At 32.7% G+C, this 15,609-nt stretch overlaps 1 protein-coding gene across 1 annotated transcript; it reads right to left on the reverse strand.

Moving 5' to 3' along the window:
• Positions 1 to 1,199: 1,199 nt before the first annotated feature.
• LOC113400012 (serine/threonine-protein kinase fused) lies at positions 1,200 to 13,417 on the reverse strand. The gene is made up of 11 exons (XM_026639360.2): positions 13,201 to 13,417; positions 12,860 to 13,119; positions 12,556 to 12,724; positions 12,248 to 12,403; positions 11,626 to 11,825; positions 10,704 to 11,539; positions 10,271 to 10,377; positions 5,723 to 5,863; positions 4,813 to 4,907; positions 2,413 to 2,546; positions 1,200 to 1,788 (listed from the first exon to the last, which is right to left on the reverse strand). Exons 1-11 carry the CDS (start codon positions 13,309 to 13,311, stop codon positions 1,436 to 1,438), a joined length of 2,562 nt encoding a protein of 853 aa, XP_026495145.2. The 5' UTR covers positions 13,312 to 13,417; the 3' UTR covers positions 1,200 to 1,435.
• Between the last annotated feature and the right edge of the window lie 2,192 nt (positions 13,418 to 15,609).

A 15,609-nucleotide genomic window follows, 5' to 3' on the forward strand; every position in this document is an offset into this window, starting at 1 on the left:
TTAAAATCTGTTGTTTATTTGTTTTTCATTTAAAAAAGGAAATTAAAAAGTTACCGTCGAATGCAAGTACCGTCGTTGTAACGCAGCACAGAGAACATGCACTATCAAAGACGGGTATGTACAAGTTACTGCGAAAGGACGAATAGTGAGTTTATCATTTGTTTGCTACCGTTCTAAAAATTTTGTTTCCATCCTATCCGCGTAGCCAAACGAAGGCGAAAGTGGAAGCAGATTCAATCGCCACTGCCAAAAATGAAACACTATCATGATTCGTATGTTGCCAAAACATTGAAATTATACATACGTATTTGACAACGAGACTAAATTATATGAACCATTAGAAACAGCTTCCATTTGATAAAACGACAAAAAAAACTATTGCGAGTTGCCATTTTAGGTACGCGATTCGATTCAAAACGGCAAATCATTCATTCAATTGGTTTAAATACATATTGCGACGCTTAGTCATGTCTTCTAATGCCACGCTTGTATTTCTCATTTTTATGTCAAACATCAGCTGTCACTGTCAGAAATGCGTATATCTCTGTTCATTGGTCATTCAGGGTTACATTTCCATCGGTTTCGACGCAAACTTTTTGATACGTATATGCTAAATTATATCTTATATTATAGCCGAATTTGTAATTTCATTAAATACAGAAAACTTCTAGAGTCGTTGCTTGAGACCTTTGGGGCTATTACGGTTAGAGCATAGCAACTGTTGCTATCAAATATTTGTTCCGGATTGATATCGAATCAAATCAAAAAATTATAAATCAGTATTATGGACCTATGCAGTAGCATAATACTCCATAATACCGATTTATCAAACAAAAACAACAACAAATATTCGATAGCAACAGTTGCTATGCTATAACCGTAACAGCCCCACTGTTACATAATTCGGGTTATCAGTCTCGTTACAATACATGGCTAGGCTTCGTACTAGCTTAATAAAGTTATTCTTAGATCTGTATGCGTGATACATGCTACCCGATTATAATGTCCTCCTGTCATATTTCGGAAACGATATAATCTTAACCGAAATCAGCGAACTGCGCACGAAATATTATAGTGCTCAAGTGTATGTCAAAATTCTAGTACTTTCTCTTACCTTATTCATAAACCGATGACACAGCTGAAGAAAGTTCAGGAGCAGGTGTCTTAGAAATGTACATGTGTTATTCTAATAACAATCAATATACATATATACGTACAATGCTAGACCAATAGCACTTAGTACACTCCGGAAACATGAAAATACTTTTAAACAATTGGAATAACTTATTTTAAATAACATATAAGTCTCATAATACTTCGAAACACTTCCTCTGAAGTCAAAACAAATATAAATTTACAATTTTAATTTTGTCATATATATCAATTTGTTTAAATTATACCAAAGACCCTGTTTATTTTATTAATAAACTTGAAGTCAGCTTAAATAAAACGGCATATTGGCGAGTTCCTTAGTAGCTAACCTAGCGGCTCTATTTAAGGTCACATTACAATGAGATTGCAATGATTCAAGACTGTCGCTCTCCTTTTTAGTCCATTTCGATTCCATCGCCGCTGAAAATGCTGTACAGGAAAACGTGCAGAGCAGACTTATTAAAATGCAGACTCTCATCCTCAGAGCGTCGCTCGACTGTTCCAGAAGCTTCATGAAATTGAAATTTTTATCGTCGAATAATATCTTCTCTACCACGTCGGCGTGTTCGGGTAGATCTTGTAGGACTGTTATTAGAATACCAATTATATTCAGTCCTATTCGAGGCGTTTTAGCGTCTGTGAACAAAAATATTAGCTATGGGTCACTGCTGTCGTCAGATTTATTTAAGGAAAATCGTTGGCTTTTGACATTGAAAATGAGTTAGCACTAAGTCTTTTTTATGTAATATCAAATGCCAGACGGACTAATAGGCCATATACAAATACGTTGATATTTTAATAATTTCAAATGACTCCATACACAGTCAATGCCCCGCAATCACGAAGACTAAGCCACATCTGTCGGTGTTCGTAATTACACTGGCTCATTCACGCTTCACGTTGAAATATAGCGATACAAATCATTGTTGTTGTGCGGTTACTATCGAGTCGGGCTTACATAAAGCCCCACCAGTATGACTTCATTATAAATGAGTATATAACTACGTAACTTTGTTCTCAACGGTAACAAGCATGATTATATTTCTATGTATGTGATTTATTTAACACTTTTTGACTTAACCACTATCCACCACTAGAATGTTATCAAAAATAACTTAGACATTTTTAAAACCCTTTATTTCAGATTATTAAATAAATATACAATTTGAGTAATCATAATCACTTTCATTAACATAACATAACTAGCAAAAATAATATCGTGTTTGAATGATAATTAATAAATAAATGAAAGCAACTTACACAATGCGAGAAGGTCCGTGAACACGGGGTGCGCGCCGTACGCGGCGACGGCCGTCGCGAACTGGCGCACGGCGCGGCACGAGCGCACGCACAGCCACGCGCACACCTCCACCATGCGGCCCACGCCTTGCACTCTGAGGACCACAATAACAGACCCTTTGATTTTTACAAATTACTATGATTTCACTTCAAATCGAATTCAAATTATATTTTACTCGCTACCAGACACAGATACGAGTAAAATAGGGGTCTTCCTAAAACTTTTATATGATAATGTACATCTCTATGGGTCGGCATATTTTTTTTCTGACAACTTCAACAATCATCAATATATTTCAGCTAATTTTTACAAAAACCTAATGAATTATGCTCCTAAGCCATCCTCGTGAACAACTTCATCAGTAAGTGAAAACCATACTCAAACTTTTTGGAATTTTTTGAGTTTACCTCAGACAGTCGCGGCGGGATGACTATATTTTATAGTATGTAGTTTTTAAATCACTTCTTACAAGCACTTTTCAATCAATTTGCAATATTATATTAAATGTAAAACTCGACTCGGAATCCTCACGAGAGGAAACTGTCAGAAATTCAATAACTAATCTTTTCCACTAATTAAATTAGATATTTCAATATATAATCTAATATATCCCTCGTAAAGATCAACACATACGAACTCCACAATTTTCAATTTTTATTGCACATTTGATTGGTTGATTGTTGTTATATAACAATTTATCACAGTTTTTTTAGGGTGCTATTATAGATCCCAGTATGGTCCCCGAAGAAACAGAGTAAAAGACCTTGCTTCTCTTTTAGTGCGGCACTCAGCGCCGGCAAGTCCCACAAGATAAATTTGCGAGGAAAACGCATAAGAGTATTCCCAGCGAGGTCACAAAAATAAAAATAATAATTATTACTTAAATGCTTGTAATAAAATGATAGTACCTAAGTAGTTACAATTTAAGCGCAATCTCATAGGACAATAACTTTTAAGATTTTTTATTATCCATTGGGAGTAAACACGTCCATCTGTAAAAGATCCAACGACATTGTATGAGCCAATAAGACAATGTCTTTATTTCTTTATAGCTTAAGAACTTAATACGCAGATGATAGATTTATCGGTAATTTATCAAAATAAAAATTGCAGCACAGTTTAACGTGAAGACCTCCATCACGAGATAAGATAACTATTAACTTACGAAATGTATACACTGAAAATATATTTTTGGTAACTTGCATGAGTAAACATGAAGCCGAGCTGGCACAGCGTATGGAAGACTTGATTCTTAATCATAGATCACGGTTCAACTCAAGGGGTACGGCAAGCACTAAAGAGGTTTTATTTATTAATATCTGTTTATAATTCATCTCGTGCTTAATGTTGGATTATATTGCCACTATTTTCAATCAATACGTACCGTGAGCAGTGTCATCAAGAGGAGACCTCCGCTTAGAGTGACACATTTACTTTTTATAATAACCTCAAATATTTCAAACTAATTTAATGTAAATTATCTAGGTTAAATTAATAATGACCTAGGTCGAATCGGTAATGCATATAACGGCCATGGCTTACGATTATGCCAGGATCTGTAAAATACGTGACATCACTTATTTGCCAATTGGCTAGTTGACGTCATGTATTATAACTCATACTAAAAATTAATTATATATATTATATTTAACAATTAATAAATTGACACATTCATGTGACATTTTATTTCGAGATAAATTATATTCTTACGATATTAAACCAAAATCTAGAATTATTTTATAATATTAATAATATTTTATAGACATATCACTAAAGAATATTACATCATGAAGTACGTAGCTTTCTTTAAATACTTTTTGAATGGCTATATGACAATTTTAATAACTTTTACTTGGTGGTAGGGCTTTGTGCAAGCCCGTCTAGGTAGGTACCACTCACTCATCAGATATTCTACCGCCAAATAGAATTACTCATTATTGTTGTGTTCCGGTTTGAAGGGTGAGTGAGCCAGTGTAATTATATATTCTTATCGTTGAGGGCGCATTAATGATGTGAGGAATGCGTTGGAAAAGAGTTTCTGGCCGGTTCTTCTCGGTAGAATCTACATTCCAAAATGGTGGTAGCTTCACTTAATACAGTTTTGTAAAATGACGATTCAAAAGTGCTTGTAAAAACCAACTTGAATAAAGTATATTTTGATTTGTGGTAACTCTCACTATGAAAGAAATGATATGACATGACCTCTTGCCAAACTTCCTTTCTTACTTAAAATTAAAGATAAAACTTATATTATTTCACGAAATAAAAAAAGAATCTTGGCTCAAGTATGGAGAACAAGAGTTTCATAAATCATCGTGTCACTCGAAACGCGTAGATTAAAATAACATAAAATGACTTACCTTTCTTCGGCTCCTTCGTCGATATTTCTGCTGTCTTTCATTAGCGTGTTTATTGCTGCCACAAAGTTGTAAACAACTTTCGCTTCGAGGTAAACCTGGTTACATAATTCAACGAATTTATCAATTTACTAAATATTATTGATACGTTAATTGATCGAGAACCGGTCGATATAAATTGAAAGCCTATACGTTTAAAAAATATACACAAAGCAGGTATCGTGTTATATATTATTGATTTGACTGGAAGAAAGTTTTTAAAAAATTATATAATTTTTTTAGTCTGACTTATGATTAATACCTTTATCCTTCTAATCGTTAAAAACATTATACTAAAATATTTTGCTTAAATATAAATTATTAATTTTTAGAGCTCTATCTTACATAGCCTATTCTACCGCCAAACACAAAGCCTAGCATTATTGTGTTTCGGTTAGAAGGGTGAGTGAGCCAGTGTACAGACACAAGGAACATGACATTTTAGCTACCAGGGTTGATGCTAATGAAATATTTTTTTCCAGTTATTATTATATAAAGGATCTTTTTAAAAAAGTTAAATTTGATTACTAGATTTAGTATGCTTAAAATGCTAGTATTATGTGTCAATTGCATAATATCAATAATTTTCATTATGTTTCCTTAAAAATTGTGCTACGGCTAGATTATTTACAAAAACTTTCACTATTCACTTTATGTGTACCATAATAAGGACATAGTCTGTCAGATCCTAGCTGTTTTTTTTTTCGATAACCAGAATATAGACGAACAAATATTATACTCCTCCTAAAAATATCAGAGTTCCACCATAGACATTATCATTTTGTCACAATATAATATTTAGTGTCGTGACCGTAAAAACAATGTTCCCCCTTCCTCATCTTTGCAGACGAGGGTGTAGATTACCGGTACTCACGTCCTGCATGTTGAGCAGTGTGTGCCGCGGCAGTGCGTGCGAGAGTGCGGGCAGTGCGAGCAGCGCGGCCACGGCGCCGCACACGCGCGCGCCGCCCGCGCCCCGCGCCGCCACGCACACCACGCCCACCACCATGCTCACCTGGGGACAGTCACACGTCACAAACCATGAAGTACCGGGAAATTAAACAGTAAGTACTTCCAATACATCATCATCATTCACTTGCCCTTATCTCATTAATTTGATGTTAACATAGTTTTTTTTCTTCCCATTTATACTCTCAGTCACTCCCATCTTTTATATTTCATCTCGTACACTAAATATTTTTTCCACCTTCCTCTTGCAGCCCAAAACACAAAACATGATTAATCCATGTGATAGTCTCGTATCTTCCAAATAGTAACTATGATGCCGATATAGTTGTACACCGTCACTAAACTAAACTGACTCGACTGGTATAAAAATATTTAAAATCCTTTTTTCAGGTACGGGGTTCAAGGGGTTGTTTAGTTGTCCAGTTATATAATCGCCATCATCAGCAGCAGCTAGTCGTAATCCATTGCTGACCTCTCTCAAGGTGCAATAAAGCTCTGCCGGTTCTCCGCCTTCTGCAGCGTCAGGCCATCTTATATCCATCTTCGAGAAATTTGTCCACGTGGCTGGAGGGCAACAAAGTCGGTACCAGTTTCAGTGATTATCGAAATGACATAAACGTATTTTGTTTACATTTTAAACATGTTTACGTATTGGTAACTGTAAATCCATGGTTTCAGTAATAGAGCTGTGCCACCTAATCCAATGGGTGTCGAGAGGATGAAAGCCGTGGGGGTATTTGCTAAGCTTACCCATAAAAGGAGCTTATAAGTACTATCGAACGAGAAATCCAATTCCAAATAAATGTGAGTGCTAAGGCATGAAAACGAGACATTGGAAATAAGAAAGTCTAGAAGTTATTCCTGTGGTAAGAAAAGAAAAACACATATGTTATATACATAAATATAAAAAAATATATATAATATTTTGTTTACTTCGTACGAATAAATAATTCATATTCAATATCTGTAACGAGGTATGCGCTATGTAAATTTTCAAATTATAATAAAAATTTCGACACAACGAGACCTTGCACCTCTTGGATATCGCGTCCAAGGTCCAGCTGGTTAAAATATTCATAATATAAGTAGTTTGCATTTATTATATTATATAATGAAAACACAATACATGTATCCATATGTAAAACACATTATTTTCATCTGTGATTACATATATATACTTCATAAACTACACGCTGACTGGGACAGGTCACCTATTGCTTCGCACGAGTAGAGTACGGGTCTACAAAAAACGTCTATATCAACTATACTAATCTATACTAATATAATAAATGCGAAAGTCTGTCTGTTTCGCTTTCACGGCTAAACCACAGAACTTGAAGATTTTGATAAAATTTGATACGAAGCAAGCTTGAACGCCCAAGACGGACACGCTACTTTTTAATACAAACTCCCACCCGCCCTAGAGGGGTAAATATGGAAATGTAAAATTACATGCAATTGCTTCATTTTTAAAAAAAGGTAAAACGTAAGTAGTTATAAGAAATGAAATTTAGTAAAATGTGGTGCCATACTTTGACATGATAGAAATATGAACACTAATATTCGTTTCTGAAGATTCAAAGGCCTTTACTTAGTATTGGAAAAGCGATCCCACATTGGCCTAGTGCTGGTTGAAGGCAAGACTTCGGAAAATCAGAATTGCGTCCGTGGGATCGAACTTATACCTTGCAGTATAACAGTGCTAACACCAGGTTATTGCTGATACTTATTCATTTAAATATGTTGTCAACGTAAGTTTAAAAGAGCACGAAGGCATTTTAAGCAGGATTTCCATCACAAACTGCATGCAATGCGGGCGAAGCCGCTAGTAGAGCTAGTGGTATACGCGGCGAACGCCGGTAAAGCTCCCAGTCCCTATGTTTTCGACATCTTCAATAATCATCGTAATATTTCGGCCAATCAAATCAAATCAAAAATCTTTATTCAATATAGAAGTGTTTACACTTGCTTATTGATTGTCAAAAATCTACCACCGGTTCGGAATTTAGCACCTCGGACCTGAGAAGAACCGGCGAAAGAAACTCAGCGGGATATATATATATATATATATATATTTTTTTTTTTTAACCAATTTACAGAAAATATTACTAAACTAGACTTCTAAGCCAATCACTTCGTCCATTAGTGAAAACTCTATGAAAATTTGTTCGGTAGCGTTTGAGGTCATCGCGATCTGACTGACGAACGCAGGCTTGTTGTATGACAACGAAATGGGTTAACGAAAAAATATTTATTAAAATCGCCATAGTAGATACTGAGATTGAGATGTGTACAAACAAATACCAGTACTAGCAGCTTTACAACTTTAGTAAAGATTATCCACAAAATCACCGCATAGTAACGATAGAAAACAGTGTATAAATTATTATTTGTGTCAAGAACATTTTTCGTACAGTTAGCGTTTGACACTCGAATTCTCAAAGCAGACCTAGACCACAAGTACATTGTTTATAAAAGCCGCTTCTACTTTCAAGATCGATTTCATAACAATAGTAAAGCCTGCTCAAGCAATTTGTTTTCGTGATTGCTATTTAATTTTTTTTTTGTGCAATTATCGATTTTAGTAATTTTGACAATACCAAATAAGATGCAAAATGTTTTCGTAATAGTTACTTCATGTTTAGAAAATGCTGAATTCAAATGTTTTTTCTTGATCAAAGGTTGAAAAAAAATCTATTTATTAGCAATTTTCGTCCAGGTCAAAATTTAGATACAAAACGTTTAGACATTTTGCTAAGTTAAAATTGTAAGTTATAAGTCTTAGTATAAAGTAATTCTAAGACAAGTTTGTTGCCCTAAACAGACGAATTATTTTTACAGGAAATATTCCATATCTAATAGCGTCTCATACAAGTCCCTATCATATTAATAAACCTTACAAACGCTTTTGGCGTAACCTGGTTCCACAGAGTAGTTGTGCGAGGCAGAAAATGCCTAAAAAATGTTGCTGTTGGGAATTTTCAGGCGTGGAGGTCATATGGATGAAATTGTATTTTGAGGAGATATCCGGAGGTGAAATTAAGCAGTGAAATGCGACAGAAGCTCCAGAGTGAAGAGCAGAGTGATCCAGCACCTCTACGCAAAGTCAATGGATCAAGCAGGTCGAGCAGAACTTTATCGTCGAAAATTCGCTCTACGTTGTATATGGTCATATAGAAAAGTACAGAGGTGAGAGCCATAGAGATATGAGACCATTGCTCCTTGTATAGTTTGAGGCGATGGACTAACGTGAAGCAATGTCCCGCCTTGCTGAGCACACCAAGTTTTTTAGATGCCAATTTGCTTTACCAACCAATTGACTGCGGAACTGTGATACTCGCTGTAGCAGCCAGGGGAATGTACTTAAATCATGGATATACGGCTAATGGTGATTTTTTACCGGTTAACGAGCAAACTCGTCTTTTTGTGGGTTAATTGTACTGGGTTTAGCCGGACCCACTCCGTGACCTTGGTTAACAATTATTTTATTTCTTAATTTAGTATTGATTTCCCGAATTTAATCAATGTTCGGTAAGAATGCTTATGTATATTTCTGACTCTATATCTATTGGACTATCTCGAAAACCTTGTCGTATTTTCATATTATATACTTTGTCTTGGGATATAAAAGGACAAATAAATATCTCGTCTGTCAATATTAGTACCTAATATTGTATAATATAGAGAACATGCGTTTTCGAGCGTTTTAGAAATCATACTCATGTCTAAAAAATAGTGAGAGAAATACCCAAAAAATCATGCACTGAAACCATTTACTTGCTTACTATAATATTTTCTTCTTCTGTAATGTCATACTCATGCTTATAATACATAGATTTTTTTCCGGATTTACGTAAAAACTACTAAATAGATTGATACAGAACTTTCACATTATGATACATAAATAGTCGAAACTGGACTATGCTTTAGTATATCTACTAACTATTAGATTTACTACTATTACAAATTGCATGAAATACTTAAATCTAAGGTTTGTTTATCTTCATTCCTTCTACGATCAGAATCGAATTTTATAATATGTTAATTATAAAATCAAGAAATACTAACTCTAACTCTTTAGTATAATTTATGTAATCTTGTATTGAGTACTTATTCGAGTTCTTTTTTAACCATAATATTGAGCGGCAAATTTACAAAAATTTGCCGAATTTAGAAATGTGAATTATTTAGATGTTGATTTTATTTAAATCCTAGCGGTGTATACCTGATAAATGAGTTTATCATTTTGTTTAAGTATTTTATAAGTTTGAAACAGTCATAGATATATATAAATTTTGTAAGTTTTTTGTTTGGTAAATCTAATAGGAAAAAAAATCGACTTAAAAAAGTCAGAAACTTGGTGGCATAAGCCTATATTTACTACTTTATAGCATATAGTAGTCTAAAACTCTAATTTAACCCAAAGCGGTTACAGATATAAAATTGTAAATACCATATTCAGTTGAGTTAGTGACTCAACATCTCCTTCCATTACTTCAGTAATATTAGAGTTCAGGAATGCCTCCCACTCCTCCAATTCTATACTTGATGGCTCCTTTTCTAAAATTATAAAAAATCAATTCTGTATAAGTTAATTATTAAAAATAAATATTATAATAGTTACCACATATAATGATAACAGAATTGGATGCAGCAGAATTAATTTTAATTCAACTATAACGACAATATGGGTGATTTTAATTTTGTCTTACCAAAATCTAGTTGCAATACTACAGCAATTTCGAAATGTTGACGTTATCAATAACCAAAAGTTAGCAATTGCAAGTTGATTTTGGTCAGTATTTTATTAAAACTTGGATATATAAAAACACAATAAATTAAAAAAATATATATATATAAAAGATTTAAAAAAAATTATATCTTACCTTCTTGTTTTTCCTCTTTTTTTACAATACAATCATTATTTGCCATGTTTTTATCATCAGGAGTGTCATCAATAATTTCACACTTTTCTATATCCTCATCCTTATCTTCCTTGGAATATTTGATTTTATCTGTAACTTTCTTCTCAATATTACTAGAAATTTCTATAGCAGGTTCACTGGTCCGTCTTTGGCTATCCTTATTTTTGTCTAAGCTTCTACTGAAGTGGAATGATCTTTTAATACTCCTTGTTAACCGATTACCACCACTGGCGAACCTTAGTTTATCCCTTGAAAATTGTAATATCTTCTGCTTGTATGATGGAGGAACACTTCTGCTCAAACCAGAACTAACGTCGCTGCTGCATTTTGTTGAACTTTTCGGATTTTCCAAACTTTGTGACGCAGTGTCGGAAGTTTTTGACTTTTGCTTTGTATCCACATCTTGATTCTCACTGGGAGACTCAATTTCAATTTCATTAACAGTATCTTTTTGAATGTCTTGCTTTTCTTCATCAATTTTATGCATTTTATTTAAATCGTTTTTAGGACTACACATTAGTTGTGCCAGATTCTTTTCGAGATTACAAACAACTAGGTTAGAATTATTCATGATGTTAAATTCATGCCTTAATAATTTAGCATTTGCTGCTGTTATTGGCTGTGATTGGTCCTCATCGTCTGTTTTTAAGCTGTCTCGTACACTAAACGCACTAGTTGCTCTGATACTGTCATCATCTGACATTGGGACAAACTCCATCGCTTGCATCACACCACGTACATTCCTTAAATCATGTTCTCTAGATTCAGTTTTAATTTCGCTTTCTGCTTTCATATTTCTGTATATATAAAAAATTACAACCAAATTTCAATAAATTAAAATTTAATATGTAATAATAAATATAAATTTATACTAAAAACATACTTGTTAGCCAGTTTTGTGTTTTTACAAATTTTCTCCGTCTGCAGGAATTTAGCTTCTTGTTGGCTGCATGACAAAGGTTTAGTGAATGGTGAGTCACTTTGTTTGTCTTCTGGTAGAATGAGAACATGTCCAGCTATGAAAGGATGTTCTAATATTTCCGGCCAACTCATTCTTTTCACTGGGTCTTTGTGTAACAGGCCCTTAAAATTTTATTAAAAAGAATTACTCATAGTTTACCAAAAACAAAGTACAAATGATACAACCAAAAAATCTTTAAAGTCATACATTATTTTTTGTAAAAAGTTTATGGAATAAATATGTTTTGTAAAATGTTTTACCGAAGAGCAATAGATGAATGAGCATAATATATACATGTTACATACATATACAATAATCTTTAATGGCATGTAATAGAGTGTCAAATATAAAGAAACAATATAAAGATTATCAAAAATATTAAAGCATCCAAAATAGTCAAAATATTTATAACATCAATAAAATATTTTTTAATTCTCATTACATATACAATTGTATTTATTTTTTTTACAATATAATAAGTAAATATTACAATATAATAATAAAATAATAAATTTAAAATATTTAGACTTATATATAATATTACCTGTAAAAATGATCTTGCTTCGGGACTGATGAAACTGGGCCATTGCACTGGTTTGTGTCTGATCATTCTTACTAGTTGCCAGATGGACATTGTACAGAATGGAGGCTGACCAGCCATTAATTCATACACAATGCACCCAAGTGACCATAGATCAGCCTGGAATGTGTGAAACATACTTCATATAATACTCTCACTTATAAGCAGAAATACATTCAAGTTTCAATGTGATTTGTAAACCAATACTTGATGAAGTTATATAATTTTATATTTTAGTAACAAAATGTATTTATGTGAGATATTTTGAATACCTGGTGGTCATAAGGTTTCTCGTCTATTAATTCAGGGGCCATATACAATGGTGTTCCTTTAATTGAAGTAAGAATATGAGTTGTGTTAGTCATTATACGAGCAAGTCCAAAATCACAAAGCTTTGCTCGGCCTGACATATCCAACAGTACATTTTGTGGCTTTAAGTCCCTATAACACAAATAATATAAATAATACATGAGTAAACGAGTCACTTTTTATCTGACTCATTTGTTCATTTAATTCACAATAATAAATATAATATATCATATTTTTAAATTGTATTATTAATGTTAAAACTTTTACCTGTGTAGAACTCTGTGAGAATGTAAATAATACAATGCAGACACTAAATCCCAAGTAATTTTTTTAACAAGGTCTTCATTTAAACAACCTTCCTTAGCAAGTATACCATGCAATTCTTTTTCAGCATACTCTGTAACAACAACTAACTCGGATTCCGTGTCAAAACTATCAATCATACGAATTATATTTGGATGATTTAACTGCCTTTGTATATCGCATTCTTGTCTCAAATTCTTCAAATCTTTCGATGATCTGCCTTTCTGTAAACAGAATTTTTCATATTGTTATTCAAGAAATTAAAAAGAACACTAACTATATACTTATTTATATTTTATGCAAACCTTTCGTATAACTTTTAAAGCTACAACAGCATCAGTGTCTTTATGTTTAGCTTTGAAAACGCGACCAAATGATCCCTCTCCAACAAATGAAATAACAATATAACTTTCCATTTTGTAAATTTTTACTTAAATTACAACAACATAATTCACTAAATAATAAAATTATGGATGGAACTTCTTCAAGGAATAAGTTTATCAACAATCAAAATAAACAAAAATGTAACTTTTCAGCACAGAGTAAAAAGCTTTAGCAACAACTTGAGCAATGTGTTAGACATGTTCTATATTATATTGAAAAACGTGATTCTAGTTGAAAATGCCTGCTGGTGTGAAAATATAATATTATGCCTTATAGTCATACTGATAATTAGTTATAATTTTAACCGACACAAAAAAGTCAGATTACCTATATGTTAGGCACATATTTTTTTTCATATTTAGATAGGAGTAATAATAAGAGCAAGAGCATTTTTTTAAATATAACGTAAATATTAACTAACGAAAAAAAAAACAATTGTGAGTAATTCATAAAATATCGACATTCGAGATTCGATATTGGAACATTGATATCGATATCTACATCGAGTTTTGATATTGGTTCATCAATGTCACCGAGATTGATATAACAAACATTAACATACTCAATAAGATCGAATTAAGTTACTTGAACTCGTGGAAACTGCAAATGTAATAATTATAATTATTATTTTATACTTACGAACTCATAATATAATTTTATAAATTAGCTATTTCTATTTCTATAAATAAAACTGTTCAAGAAACAGTTCGGACAAAAAGAATGCAAATGTCCAGTTGCTTTTGATTTTGAATTGAAAACGTAGATGAAGTTGATAATGTAAATGAAAACTAAGATATGGAGAGTGAAAACCATAAGATTTATTGAAACAGAATAGACTTTTTATAATTATTAATTTTAAAATGATGATACCTACTCATCATGGTGTAATATTTATGCTGGCGTACCGCAGGGCGGCAATTTGTCACCGTTATTCTTCTCTATTTTCATTAATTCGATTACTCTTAACCCATTTTCTCTCTACCACATGTATGCAGACGCAGATATACACCCATTCGACTTTGGATAATCTTCCGTTGGTTATCGCAAAGACTAACACCGACCTATAATAATCCTAGAATAATCTTTTGGCCTTAATAAATTCTTAACCTTAGCAAATCTCAAGCCATAATTATTGGCCGGAAACAGTTATCAAAAGTCGACTAGTCCACCTTGCCATCGATAATGTTTTACAGTATTGTCATTGCGATTGTATTAAAAACCCTGGAGTTTTGATAATAATCTTACCTGGACTCGCCATTTGAATGAAATCAGCAGGAAGGTGTTCGATGTGCTGAGTTCTTTGCGTCGTCTTCGATATTTTCTTCCAATTCCTCTCAAAATTATGCTCGCACAGACTTTACACCTTTCTATTTTGGATGCTTTCTATGCTGATGCAAGCTTTGTTGACTTCACCAAAGACCTATTAAATAAGCTTGAGAGACTTAAAAACACTTTCAATCTGTTTATATTTGTATTACGCAAATATGAACACGTTTCACAATTTCCCATTCGATTTCGCCGGAATATGCACATTCCATTTATTCTGTATTATAGTTTTTTCACCCTGTTACTCCTCCTTACTTAGTTATGCATGTGTCAGATTAAGTAAGAAATAAATAAATAATTAGACAATTACAAACAAGGCTTACACTATGTATTGTATGTTTTAATCAATTCTGTAATAACAATAATTTAATTTAAGTTGTTTTTGAATTGTGTTGATAACATTGATATTAAATAAGAGGGTACTTTGACTTTTCTGTGAGTTACGTGATTTGTAGTGAGGGTTATATAAGTACGACTCTCTCTCTCTCGGTAAGTACGACTTTTTACTTTTCACTATGATCCTGGACCAGCAAGTTGCTGCTAACATTTAAGGTACGATATAATTTTGTGATATAGTATAATTGTTATTGCTTGTTAAATTATTGATGAATATATGAATTATATTTTTGCAATTATCAATATATAAAGTTAATATTGTGTGTATATACAAAGTTAGTATAATTGTATTTAACTAACATGACTTTATTTTTGGATATTGGAAAAGAGTAACTACTGAGTTTCTTGCCGGTTCTTCTCGGTAGAATCTACATTTCGAACCGGTGGTAGCTTTACTTTAAATAGTTTGTTAAATGACGATTTGAAAGTGCATGGTTAAATAAATATTTGTGTTTCATATATAATCTTTTATTATTATATATAATCTTAAAATATAATAAAATAATAAAGAAATAGAAATTTTCTTAAAATATCCTGACATAATGTATTAAGTCTCTATAAACAATCTAACACATGCAGTATCTGTCCCAAATATTATAACATCTTGT

Source organism: Vanessa tameamea, chromosome 8, assembly GCF_037043105.1.
Source record: "Vanessa tameamea isolate UH-Manoa-2023 chromosome 8, ilVanTame1 primary haplotype, whole genome shotgun sequence".
In the NCBI taxonomy this organism is placed as follows: domain Eukaryota; kingdom Metazoa; phylum Arthropoda; class Insecta; order Lepidoptera; family Nymphalidae; genus Vanessa; species Vanessa tameamea.